This window comes from Drosophila virilis, chromosome 4 (assembly GCF_030788295.1).
Source record: "Drosophila virilis strain 15010-1051.87 chromosome 4, Dvir_AGI_RSII-ME, whole genome shotgun sequence".
NCBI lineage: Eukaryota > Metazoa > Arthropoda > Insecta > Diptera > Drosophilidae > Drosophila > Drosophila virilis.
Window position 1 is genome coordinate 13,439,946 of NC_091546.1, and position 13,030 is coordinate 13,452,975.

The 13,030-nt window shown below is 40.1% G+C and overlaps 2 protein-coding genes across 11 annotated transcripts in view; one reads left to right on the top strand and one right to left on the bottom strand.

Annotated features, from left to right (window-relative positions):
- The first annotated feature begins 245 nt into the window (after positions 1-245).
- On the top strand, positions 246-951 carry LOC6628563 (uncharacterized). The gene has a single exon (XM_002051924.4). It carries the CDS (start codon positions 467-469, stop codon positions 833-835), a length of 369 nt encoding a protein of 122 aa, XP_002051960.1. The 5' UTR covers positions 246-466; the 3' UTR covers positions 836-951.
- Positions 952-1,839: 888 nt separating this feature from the next.
- Piezo (piezo type mechanosensitive ion channel component) overlaps positions 1,840-13,030 on the bottom strand; it is a 38,268-nt gene continuing 27,077 nt past the window's right edge. For 5 of the 10 annotated variants that reach the window (XM_015172804.3, XM_015172806.3, XM_015172810.3 and 2 more), the window contains 15 exons: positions 11,079-11,144; positions 10,590-10,735; positions 8,690-9,061; positions 8,549-8,625; positions 7,824-8,108; positions 7,001-7,036; positions 6,438-6,644; positions 5,558-5,696; positions 5,134-5,495; positions 4,926-5,072; positions 4,567-4,711; positions 3,572-4,505; positions 2,903-3,509; positions 2,689-2,830; positions 1,840-2,628 (listed from right to left, as the gene is read on the bottom strand). In XM_015172804.3, coding sequence (XP_015028290.1) covers positions 2,416-2,628; positions 2,689-2,830; positions 2,903-3,509; positions 3,572-4,505; positions 4,567-4,711; positions 4,926-5,072; positions 5,134-5,495; positions 5,558-5,696; positions 6,438-6,644; positions 7,001-7,036; positions 7,824-8,108; positions 8,549-8,625; positions 8,690-9,061; positions 10,590-10,735; positions 11,079-11,144 — 3,878 coding nt within the window. In that variant the 3' untranslated portion in view covers positions 1,840-2,415. Of the gene's footprint in view, positions 2,629-2,688; positions 2,831-2,902; positions 3,510-3,571; positions 4,506-4,566; positions 4,712-4,925; positions 5,073-5,133; positions 5,496-5,557; positions 5,697-6,437; positions 6,645-7,000; positions 7,037-7,823; positions 8,109-8,548; positions 8,626-8,689; positions 9,062-9,440; positions 9,762-10,589; positions 10,736-11,078; positions 11,145-11,956; positions 12,977-13,030 lie in introns of all 10 variants that reach the window. The other 5 variants (XM_015172808.3, XM_015172809.3, XM_015172812.3 and 2 more) reach the window with 3 other exon arrangements.

Genomic DNA, 13,030 nt, shown 5'->3' on the forward strand with positions numbered 1-13,030 from the left:
TTGTTTTAATTGATGATTAACGCCGTGAGAGCCCGAAAGTTAATAAATAGTATGTTTTGGAAAATTTATCCGCAACATACGTGTACAAAAAAGGTACATTATTCAAAAATTCAATTATTTCGAAAAAATGTCGAAAAAGTACGACCTTCGAAAAACGACACACATTTACCGGAAATATTGAAAAAAAAAAACATTTCAAATGTCGATATTTCAGGTAAATGAAGGCCAAATTGTTACATCTCTAACCAAGGCTTAGTGAATAGGTCAGTAGCAGGGGCGGTTGGAAAGCCCGTGCAATTGTTGTGCTTGTAAAGCCCTGCATCAGGTCTTTACGCAATGCCCAGCCAAGGCGTATCGATTATATGCCAATGCCCCTGCTTACATCACCTTCAAGCTGCATGGTTATAAAAGCACCGCGTCGGTGGTTCGCTCTGTTTACTATAATTCCAACGCTTGTCGGTTCAGCATGCGAGCACCCGAGTGGATGAGCAGTGAGATGGCACGTTTAACATCCAAACTGGAGCGTTATAAGCCAATTAACAGTGGCTACAATCGCATACAGTCCATACGTCTATCCAAGAGCGTTACACAAATGCTCAACAATCCTCTGCCCAAAACCGCCACCAACAGCACAGTCAATACAATACGTGAGGAGGAGAGCTCCTTTACGACCCCACGACGGCGCGGCGTGCTCAGTCGCAGCGAATCCCAGTGGGAGGAGGTGTATCCAGCGGTCAAATTTAGTCGCCAGCAGAGCAACGAGAGCGCCAACAGCCTGGACAGCAGAGACATCAAATTCACGCACTATCGCAATTGCTCAACGCGCATAACCTGAATCCAGTCCACTATCCCATCCGAGGATCTCATGTTATTTACATATTTACATTTTTGTTAAAGAATATAAATTAAGGTATTGAAAAAAAAAATAAATTGTCGAAAGTCAACAAGTTTTATGACCAGAATTATATAGAATGACCAGATTTATGTGGAATACATATTCATAAATCTGGTAAGGATTGCGTCATATAACATATTTGTTTGGTTCGGTCGAAAAATTCAGTAACAATTTAGTACAATTCATTTTGATTCTCTATTTGCATTAATAGTAAGTATTTTTTCCTATGATTCTTGACAGCTAATTAAAATATTACAAGAATAATAAAAATAGGTACATTTATTAGCTATAGTTAGTTTTACTTTTACGCTTATTTTGTTCGTTGTTTGGTACAAAAATTAGTTTAGTGTTTGCTCAGTTTATTACATTTATTTATTCGTTTTAATATGCATGTATAAAATAGCATGTATAGTTGTAGTTGGGTGTGTGTATTTAATCTATAGCTAATTGGAGATTGCCTATTCGAGATACATATGTATATGTATTTAGTATAAAGGCATAATAGATAACTTTGATATTGATTTGAAGCCAAACACATTAAAGCGTTTTAGAAATGTTGCATTTTGATATGAAATTGCGGTCTAGCAGTAAAGCAAATGATATTTGCGTACGATATAAAAAACAATATGTGATATATATGATATGCCTAGAAATAAATTCAACGCTTTTATATATGCAACACACACAGATATAAATATATATATGATAATAGTAATCGTCCGTAACAAACTTTTCGACATATACAATACATAATATCAATTAACTTTTGTTTTGTTTTCTAAGGCAACATAAACACATATTAACGTAGAAAATATTTGATGTAATTTGAAGTTTGCGCACACGACACGTATTAAATTTACATATGAAATATGAGACATTGCATTAAATATATATATATATATATATATATATATATGTTTTATGATTTAACTTACACAAATAAGTTGAATGCTTCATGCATATTTTAATTATACGTTTTACAATAAAGTTATTTGTAAAATGCTAAAAATCCCTGAATATGAGTTCTTATTATTATTATTTATATTATTAATCTTTTATATGACTTAGGTATTAACTTAGGCAAATTCTCTATCAATTCGTTTAGCTAATCAATTTTAGTTTTAAGTTAACACACTGCAACACTTTTCACTTACTTAAAATTAGTTAGACTGTTGGTTTTAGTTACAATTCCTATATAGTATGCATAAAGGTATTGTATGCCCTATAGAACACGCACTAACTAGCTAATTAGTAGGTGTACAAATTCCTTTAACGTTTACACGGGTTTTTTAACACACGGCAGTACTTGACAAAGTTTAACTACATAAATATTGTAATTAATTGTAAGTGTATTTAGGTGATGTGTGTGTGTATGTGTGTGTGTATTTTGTATATTGTTTCTCTAACTAATTTCTGTATAAATTTAAAAAAGAACTATGAAACCTACGTTAACGAAACATACGTACTAAACATACGTAAACAAGATTCTAATTAACTCAAACATTTAGATTAGACCTATGTTATTGTTGTTGTTGCTGTTGATATTGATGTTGTTGTAGCTGCTCGGGTCGACGCACGCTCATGCGACTGGGTATGGAATCGGTGTCGCCATCATCATCCATATAATCCTCCTTGGGGCGCGTCCATTTGATCAACGTTTCGGGTGAGCGATACAGGAAGAGTAATTTGGCAAAAAGATCCTCCTCCAAAGCGAACTCCAGTGCCTCACGTACCTGGAAAAACAGACAGAAATATTTTCATATCTCATATTTTTATACTTTACTAGCACTCACCAGATATATGTCTAGGCACAGCTGCAGCACCCGATCCACGTAGGGCAAGTCCTCAAACATGATTTTACGATTTTGGCCACCAATAAACGATTTCATGAATCGCGAGGCCAATAACACGAATGTAGTATAAAGACCAATGATGCTGGGAAGGAAAAAAAAAATAAAAGAAAAGTAGATATCAGGCAGATATTTGATGGAGAAGTATGTTACTCACCCGCCCGCTGTAAGAAAACTGAAGGTCGATGGGAATTTCTTGTCATTAAAGGTGTACATGACGATGCCCGAGCTGCAATCGCTGTAGGGCAAGTCCTTAAGCGTGTTCGTGTAAAAGCTGTCAGAGCAAAAATCGCGTATCTCCCACCAGAGCCCATTGGTTGCGTTATCGCGATGCATTTTAATGACCAACGGTCGATACTCCTGCTCCTTGCCACTCAGTACAGTCACGACAAACGCATCCCCCGAGTTGAGCACCTTGATAAACTTAGGTATCATGTTGGGCAGCACCACGACCACCTCGCTTGCGTTTTTGGCTGGGATGGTGGCATTGGCATTGGTGGTGCCATTCGCATTGGTGGTGCCATTCGCATTGATGGTGTCGTTTGCACTGATGGTGCCATTGACATTGGTAGTCTCATTGGCATTGCTATTGACCTTGCCCTCCAGTTGCTCATATGTCTCGTCGAGCATATTGATAAGTGCAGTGCGTCCCGCGAACGTTTCATCCAGCTTGATGATGTGCTCATCGCCCACGTTTTCCTTGAGTCCCTTGGCGGGCGCCTTGCGAGTCAGCGAATAGGAAAAGCGCGCAATGAGCGTGTGATCTATAAGATATATTGATAAAGGATAATTCAATTTCGGCTTAAAACAGCCGTTAACAACTTACTGTTACGCAAATCGTTGGCCAAGCGCTGCCTATCCGGCGGAGCTATATTCCACAGTGAAGGCGAGTTGCCCGCCAGCTTGACAGCAGCCACATCGGTGGCATCGTAGCCAGCTATAAAGGTCAACGCCTGTTTGTTCTTAATGAACGCGTTCGTCATCTGGCCATACATCTTGGAGTCAATCTCAAATATGCTATCATAGTTATTGGTCGTATATATGGGATCGTAGGGACCGATGCGTATGGACACCGACACCTGATAGGGCACATTCGACGTGCCCACAGCATTGCCCAACGCAAACAAGCAGAGCGGTCCCCAAATACAGATGACAATCAATAAAACAACAGTGCCGCCCATTATTAGCTTGGAGAGGGAGGGCTTTTTCTGTGCGCGAATTGCAGGGAAATCCGTTTCCGATTGCCGGGTGCAACGTATCAGATATATATTCGAGAAGATGTCCTCCATTTTAAGCCAATCAAAGATGGTCATGGTGCTATCAATGCACACCCAGTCGAGTATGGTGCGCAACTCATAAAGGAAGGGTATCTGCATGTACACCTTGAACGCAATCATATTGACCATCGAGAAGCCCTTGGTAAAGAAGTTGCCCAGAATGCGCTTCGGATAGCCCGACTTGATCTGATAGGAGCTCAGCAGCATATAGAAGCACTTGATCACATAGAATATAATTGGCGGTGCGAGCGAATTGAATGTTCGCTCCGTCACAGCCGGTACCACAAAGAACATCCAGATGTGTATGCCAATAACCGAGAAGAAATGGAATATGATCTTGTTGACCAAAGCCTTGCGCAGATAAAGTGCTCGATCGATGACAATCAACAGGAACTGCACCAGCAACATGATCAGAAACGGCACCGGCACCTTATTCTCCGCCAAATAGGTTTGGACGCCGCCATCGCTCTCCGTTTGTTGAGTCTGTGTAGGGATTAAAGAGGTTTTAGAGTGGTTTCCGTTGAAAAATACTTAAGCAACTCACGCCAAATGCGGTAAAGCCGAAGAGCAGCACAAAGAAGTTCACAAAATCGCAGAGGAACATCAGCGCATAGACATCGGTGGCCAGGCGGGATTTGTGCACCAGACTGAAGAAGAACTTGTGCAGCGAGGACGTATACTTAGTGCGTCTAGAAGTGAGACAATGATCGAGATTTAAAGGTATTATATAAATAATAGGGGCGAATTTAAGGTAATTTAAATAGGAAAAATAACATCCTTGATTCGATCTTTTACCACCCATTTTCCACATTTTCAAATCTCAGGAACTTGAATATCAAATTGAATCTTTGCCGAAAACTTCGATTACCTAACATAGATAAAAGGCTAGATCTTTGCACTTACTCCAATTGATTGATAGCCGATTTGCTGTACTCGGGCGAGCCAGGCAGGGAGACCTGGCTAACCTGCAGGCTGAGCTTCTGTGCGGCATCCTCATTTAGCTGGCGGGAGTCCGGCTGTGACATATTATCGCTATCCTCGCGATCATCGCTGAAAGTGAATGGCAACTAGATAAGTAAGGGGCAAAGTGGGTTTTAATTGACACACTCACATGCTGGCCGTGGGCTTGGTAAACTGCTGATCTACATCCTTGTAGCCGGACTTCCACAGGCCCTGCGACTTGAGCAGATAGCGATGCAGGAACAGCACCAACAGCAATATCAAATCATAGACCGCATAGTGGGTTTTCATCTCGACGCCAAAGATTTTGGCCGGCGCGAGCGGCTGATTGGGCAAATTGTGATAGTTGGCCCAAATCAATTTGAACTGAAAGATGCACTTGATCAGGACAATGGCCTGCGTGTATGCAATCAATGTGACCCAAAACGTTTTCGTGGGACGCGGCAGCGATAGTGTGCCCCAAAGGAACACCATAATGGGCAGCGGTAACGAGATGAGACTGGCATTGACCACCTACAAGGAGCAGAGTAAATCTTAACGATTTTGCTTAACGATATTGATGGGCTGTGACTCACCTGATTGATGAACACCACAATATAACAAATGAGATCCGTATTGGCCAGTAGCGCATACCAGGAGGAAATTAGCACCTCGACAATGATGTGATGATCCCGCTGCGCAAAGTTCTCCTCCTCCAGATTGAATTCACCAGCGCTGCAAGTGGCCAACAAAGATTAGAAAAGGCAAAAATTCCAAAATCGGGAAGAGTTACAAATCTTTACAGGACTAGCTCTATAGACATGCCTCTGGTGCTGGTTTTTTATTTTTATTTTTTTGGCGAAACCTGTGCGCTGCATGCGACGCACTCTAGTTGCGTGGGGGGTGTGCGGGGTAACTTAAGAGTACAACTGATAAGTTTGGGGGGGTTAGGAAAGCCGCAAACAACAACAATACATACATACATACTAGCATAGAACGCACAGAGAGTGGCATGGACTTAAATTAAAGCAGATGCAATAAATTAGTTAAAGACAGCCACAGATATATATGTAGAGCATAAATAAGGATTAGTTAAGAGTTATATGAAGATCGGTAGAGAATTCCAAATGCTGTAAACATGATCTATAACTGATGATATATTAAAATAATAATCCTCGATATATATCAAGTAACATTGATTTGAAATTCTCCACCAAATGCGCTTATAGAGTATAGAGAGAGAGAGCTATGAATTATAGATAGGTAAATAGATGAGGAGAGTTACGGTGAGTATGTTGCCCGTGTGAAGAGTATTCGATAAGGCTGAGAAAAACGTTTATAATTAGCACAGTAACAACAGCAACAACATCAACAGCAACAGCTCTACGAGTACTTGCAACTGGTTCTTTGGTCGGGTATGTGTCTCTGTATGTTTCTGTGTGTGTGTGTGTGTGTGTAGATGGGCGTGGTCAATACCTGTCCACGTGCTCGTAGGACCAGTGCTTGCTGAGCGAACCCGAGCCGATGCTCGCCTGCTGCTGATGATGCGCTTGATGATGATGATGAGGCGTGTGAGACGGCGGCGGAGGCGGCTGCGTTAACTGCTGCTGCTGCTGCTGCCCGCTGCGCTCAATAGATGGCGCTTTAATGCGTATCTCAGGCAGGCCGCAGTCCGATTTGCGGCTATATAGAACACCAAAATGCAGGCATATATGGATTGCATGTGTGTTACATATGTGTGAGTGTGTGTTTGTATCAAAATGCACAGTCATAATAGAGATGAGATTCATATAGAGTAGCACGAGTAAGTAGAAACAATATCTTTGCTCAAGTATAGAGTATTAGAAGTGTTATAAGTAGAGCTTTAACAGATATATATGTATTTGTTTCAGACACAGTAGAATGCTGTGTAGGTATGTAGGTATCTGTGTGTGTGTGTGTGTGTGTGTGTGTGTGTGTGTGTTATTCTTGTAGACAGTTATGTTTTAGTATCGTTATCCTTAATATCGGATGTAATATATGTTTTGGAATTTACTTACCCTTTCGTTGGCGGCGATGAACTGATTGATTGTTTTCTATAAACACAAAATTTCAGATGAGCAAAATGCGCGCAGAACAAATGTAAAATGTAAGAAAAAAAGAAAAAAAATTAGTAAAGATTTTGGTTTTGTTTCGTTTCGTTGTGTTCTCGAATTACAATTGGTTAGTTTTCAAATTTGTAATAAGTTGCGATTTTTTTTTTTTTTAATATTTGCAGCTATAAATTAAATCGAAAAGTAAATAAATTTATTGATCAAATTAAAGCGATTTATGTGGGCTAAAATACTTATGTTATTTTTGGTGGAATGAATATTGGGTCAATCGATTTAGTTATGGAATTGATCTGATTAAGCATAATATATACTGAGAACAGTTCACAGAGAGGCATATTATAATTATTTATCCAAGCAAATTAATAGGTGTCCAGAGAATTTCTGACATCCATTTTGATGACTTTTGCAAAATAACCCAGGCTAAGCACTGCTTAACATAATACTGTAATGTTCATAACATTGTCAGTGATTTATGTATGAAGGTGCTTTTACTAAAAGTTGCTGAACATAACTGCCACATGTTAAGACTTATGTAACTGAGCGCTGTTTAATTACAGCTGCTTAACATGAGACACATATGTTAACAGCAGCCATTGATTATTTGGTTAAATTGTGAGTTCCTGAGATTCCGGGCAAAAGTAAGTGTTTGCTTTCCGTAAGATCCAAGTTACAGGGTATTTAGAAGCTGTTCTTAATATGCAGTTTTTAATGTTGGAGTGGGATGGTGATGGTTGTTAGGCATTTGAGCTGTTGATAGTTGGTATTTTACCTAGAGCTTGCTGCATCAACGGTATCTACAGGCATTTCGATGATATCGTCGACTGGTTGTGATTGCTGTGGCGTACTGGTTGCTGGTGGTTTATCGTGTGGATGTGGTGGTTGCTGTTGTTTTTGTTCTGGCGGTGTGAGCGGTGTGGTTGTTGTATTTGTGTTAAGTGGTGTGCTGAAGTGTTCATTGTCTGATATTGTTGTTGCTGTGGGCGGTGTTGTTGTTGTGGCCAGCTGTGAGCGACGCGGTGTAGATGATGAAACTGGCTGACCACCGTTTTCATCACTAATCAAGATAATGCACAAACGCAACGTGATGTAGGTGGGGTGAGTTTTGGTGTTTGATTGATTTGGTTTTGTTTTTTGTTTTGATATTGTGGAAGCAGGTACACAGTTTCAAACACACGTAACACAAAAGGTAACATATGCAAATAAACAAACAAATAAAAAGAATAGAAAATCATAAAACGAAATTAATTTTGTTGCTTTCAATAAAATTCATATCACAAACTCGGAACATAACGCAAAATAATATATATGTTTTTTCGAACCATTTGAACAAAATTCGAAATACGAGAGAAAACGTGCGCTACGCTAAAAACGCACTTTTCGATCATAAAGAAAATCAAATGAAAATTTAATAAAAACAAATAATATTTATAAATTGTTGGGATAGTTAAATGCAAGCGGCGCACACTCCCAGAATAGCTAACGCCCACTAAATACCTCTCGAGATTCGATTTCAGAAAATGGAACATGGCCGCGGCGCTGGAGAGGCCCAAACGATTCAGCGAGCTGGATTCCTGTCAGCAAAAATTCATACATTAGTTAAAGAAATTAAAAATAACAGACCAATCGTTGACCTACTTTGAGAGTTTTCTTCTCGCCCGCCAAAATCCGATTGACGAAGCGATAATTGCGCGAGAAGCGATTCAGGCGTATGGTTAAGGTAACCAGAAAGCCCTCCAGCAGGCGTATAATGGGATTCGTATCGAAATCCTCATCCGAATCCTTGGCCGTCACATCGCCGCTATCCGGTTCCATTTTCGATTTACTGTCCGAGGTCTCCTTGGAGGTGGCCTCGCGTGGCGCTGCCGTCGCCAATGCAGCCGTTGTTGGCAAATCGGCTACATCCTTGGCAGCTGGCTTGGGACTGCTTGTGGTGGCCGCTGCATCGCGTTCCTTGGAGATGCCCTTGCTCGTCGAGGGAAAGAAATCGGTGGGCGCATCCTTTGATTTCTGTGAAGCGGGAGAAGAAGCATATAAGAATATAAACAGAATCAATTATTGTAAGAATTAAGTAATATTTACGCATAATAAACAACATTGAGACGCAAGAAAACGAAATAAAGCTAATATATAAAAGATATTTATACACATAAAAGTTGTAAATGTTAATGTATTTGTACAGCTATATATGTGGACTGTATAGTGTGTGCGCCAACTTGCAGCTGTTGTTGTTGTTTGCAGCGCTTTAAAACTCGTGATCAAATATAGTTATAGCAAATGTTGCACGATAAAACACTTGTTGAACGGGTGCGCCAATTAAAGAATTTCTGTTTAATTTTTAACAACTTAATTTTTTTTTTGTTTTTTGTTTTTCTTGCTGCACACTCACAACTGCCTGAACTGGAGGCGGCGTTTGGGTCTCGAGCAGCGTCTGACTGCGTCGACCAAAGTCAACCGGCTCGGAGAGCGTCGAGGTGCGCACGCCCACGTCACACTCAATGGTATCATCGTCATCGTCAGCATCAGCACGCTTGTTGTCGGCCACGTCATCAGTCACGTGATCCACACCAGCAACCAGCTCATCTCGCTCATCCAGACTATAGGCGGCCATATCCTTGAGCGCGATGCGAGAGCCCGGCTCGGAGGCATAGGAACGCTCGCGCATATACAAATGACGACGATATTCCGCATCGTTTAGATCCTTCCAAACCTTTTATGTTTTGTTCATTTGTGTGTCGACAATGTCAGTGTTGGCGGTTGGCGTAATTTATAAGGGAATTTTACAACAGATTATGGGTATATGTATATCAAGGCTGAAAACTAGCTGCAAGCCCCATCGGTCCGATATTCCAAAATGTTTCTATCAACTAAACCTACCCCAAATTCTATGCGAAATGTGTTCTTGCTTAACTTCGCTGCATATGTTCCCATCCTTATAAATTTTTCAGGGCATAAATATGGCATACGAAAGTTTGTGTATACCAAAGTTCTAGCTTCCAATAAATATGCAATATTATTTATCCAAGTGTCTTTATAGAATATTAGATAAACCTACTTATTATGATATTATTTTTATTTACATATTGCACATTTGAAATTTGTAGGAATTCTCGATTAAAAATTATAAGTTTCTTCTGCATATCAACTCTCTTTTATTACTTAGTTTCCTATAAAGACGCATTCATACTGTCGGACAGAAGGCGGCAATTGGTAGATCGACCTGGGAAAGTTGCTTTCAGGAGGAAACCCACTTCCAACAAGCAATATATATATATATATATATATATTGTGTGAACGCTTTAAATTATTTACACTTTCATATGAAAAACCAGATTCATAAGATATATAAAACCTAAGACACCTATATAAAACCTATATAAAACCTATATAAAAACTAAGAGGCGAGACATTGGTTTGCAGCCATGTTATATAATATATAACATGCATACAGCATGCCATTCAGTTAAGTATATGGGAATAATACTCGATATTTGAGCTTGGCTGGAATAAAGAAAGTATGTTCAGAGTGATCACTTACATCGTATAGCGTCTTGCGTCGCTGCATTTTCATTTCGCTTTCCGTTATGTTTTCCTCCTCGAGAAAATCAATCTCATCGTGTATTAAATCCAGCTCGAACTTGTCATCCATTTCCTCAAACATATAATAGTCGCCGGCGCGCGTAGCTTTTGATATAATAAAATATTGTTATAAACTATGCATATAGGAAATATTAAAGCTAATGACAACATTAAGATATGGCTAAAATATGATAATAAATATGTTATTTTACAGGGTAGCAGGTAGAGCAACATTCATGCAGCGTATATAGATATATATATATATATGTAGATATATAATTTGATATATATTACGGCAAATAGATAATGTACAAGGCAAGACAATATCGGCATGATGTTGCTGGCGATCTTAAGCGATCTTTACATATGTTAAATATTTTAATTATGGTCTTTATGATGATTTAAATCAAGCACAACAAACAAAATGAAATAAAAACACAAACTTTACCATGTGGATGCAATTTAATTTCCTTCCTTCTGCGTACTGTTGGTGCAGGAAGTGGATAACCATGGTCTATAATAAAACGCACACACATACAGATGTCAAAATGAAAATAAATAATAAAACAAATAAGTATAGAAATTAAATTATAAATATAATAAATATATGTTATTAATCGGCAAGCCGAAAGCTTCAAAGATTTTTAGCTGCATTTTTTTTTAAATTATTATTTTATATATATTTCTTTAACTTTCAGTATATTATCAACCATTTTGTAAACTTTCTGTGTCATTGCATGGTTCAAGCAATATAATGAGAATCACATAGAAGAGCGTAACAAAATAAAATTTAAATTTTAGTAGGAATATTTTGTAAATCCAAAAGAAACTATATTTTTAACTTAAGAATGTCTCAATCAAGCTGATCAAATATAGGCTTTTACACATTTTTTATATGTTGCTGTAGCAAAATATAATCTTAAAAGAAATTTTTAGCAATAGCGCGAAGTAAACGGTTTCAAGTAGCAGTAAAACACACAGAGAAGAATATGGAATCTTGATCGCATTATAGGATATATAAATAATATTAAGATAGTTCTTATATTACACTTGTATAAGCGCGCATAGCCCAGAGAACGCTTTAGGCATTGATAAGACGAATCAATGCAGATTTGTATAATAAAAGTAAAACCTCTAGAAAAGTGATATTTACATATGTTTTCGGGTAATTGTAGTTGTTTTTTGTTGTTGTTGTTGCTTGAGGCCTGCTACACACGACCTCAATAGGTTTTATTGCACGCACATTAAACAAAATCTTTATACAAAGTTTCAGTTTGAAATAAATAAATAAGATAAATATAATAAATAAGAAGATTCATCCAATACATGGTCCATGCAGCAGTGCGGGCTCATAGAAGGCGCACATCAGCGACTCCATATAGTAGACCGTACCGACGGGTCCCCAGCTATGCGGCCGCTGTGCAGCCCTTAATGCAGCCTCATCCCTGGCGCCGGACAAATTGCTGGTGCGACGCTGACGCGCCTGTGCCTCGTCCATGGAGTAGCTGGCATTGCCCATGCTCAGATGGCGGCGATGCAGCGATTTCTGACGCATTGTGACCAGCTCCTCATGCTCCGCAGACTGCGAGATAAGAGCGAGGGTAATCCGTGGCACAGTTATTGCTGAAGCTGATCTGATCTTTACCAGATTTTGTTTAATGGGCGAACACTTAATGGACACCGTTTCGTTCCAAGAGACGGCAGCATTTGTGGACGACTGTCGGCGATGCTGACGCCGCAGATTGGGCGTCAGATTCACTGAGCTGGCCGTACTGGTAGCCAAGGCTGTGGCATATGAGGCCAGTGGCGGCACCAGCGTGTGCATGGTCGATTGCCCACTCTGCTCCGAGGGCGCCAGACCCAATGAAATCCGTTTGGGCTCCAGAAAACCTTCGGTGAGTAGCGCGGAGAGCGCATCCGTGCTTGGCGTGGTCGGCTTCGAGGAATTCAATTGGCATATTGAAATTGAAAACGTATTTCCGGTCTGGGCACTTACAGCTGTTGTGGTTACCGTAGCCGGACGTTTGGCAGCCAAAGCAGTTGGCGGCGCGTCGGGCTCGTCGCTGAATGATTGCACATCCGCATAGTTCAAATCCTCGTCATCGCATAGCATTATGTTAATCTCCGGCTCGATAATAACAGCTGCATCGGCGCTGTCGACGCTCTCAGCGCTGCTGCTGCTGCTCGACAGCATGGAGGCGCGCGCAGGCGATGATGTGCCCGAGCTGCTCTTGGAGCTGGGGCCATCGGGCGTTTGATAGCCGGAGCCTTGGCAGGAAACAAAGCTGCTTTGATGCGCCAGCGGTGCTGCCTCGCCCAGGCTTTGCTCCAAGGGCGTGCGTTGCCCTGAATATTTTTTTATGTATATATTTTTTTTTAAAGCCCCAAGTCAAGGATTAG

Excerpts from the sequence above, each read along its gene's own strand:
- LOC6628563 (XM_002051924.4), top strand. The coding sequence starts at position 467 with ATGCGAGCACCCGAGTGGATGAGCAGTGAGATGGCACGTTTAACATCC.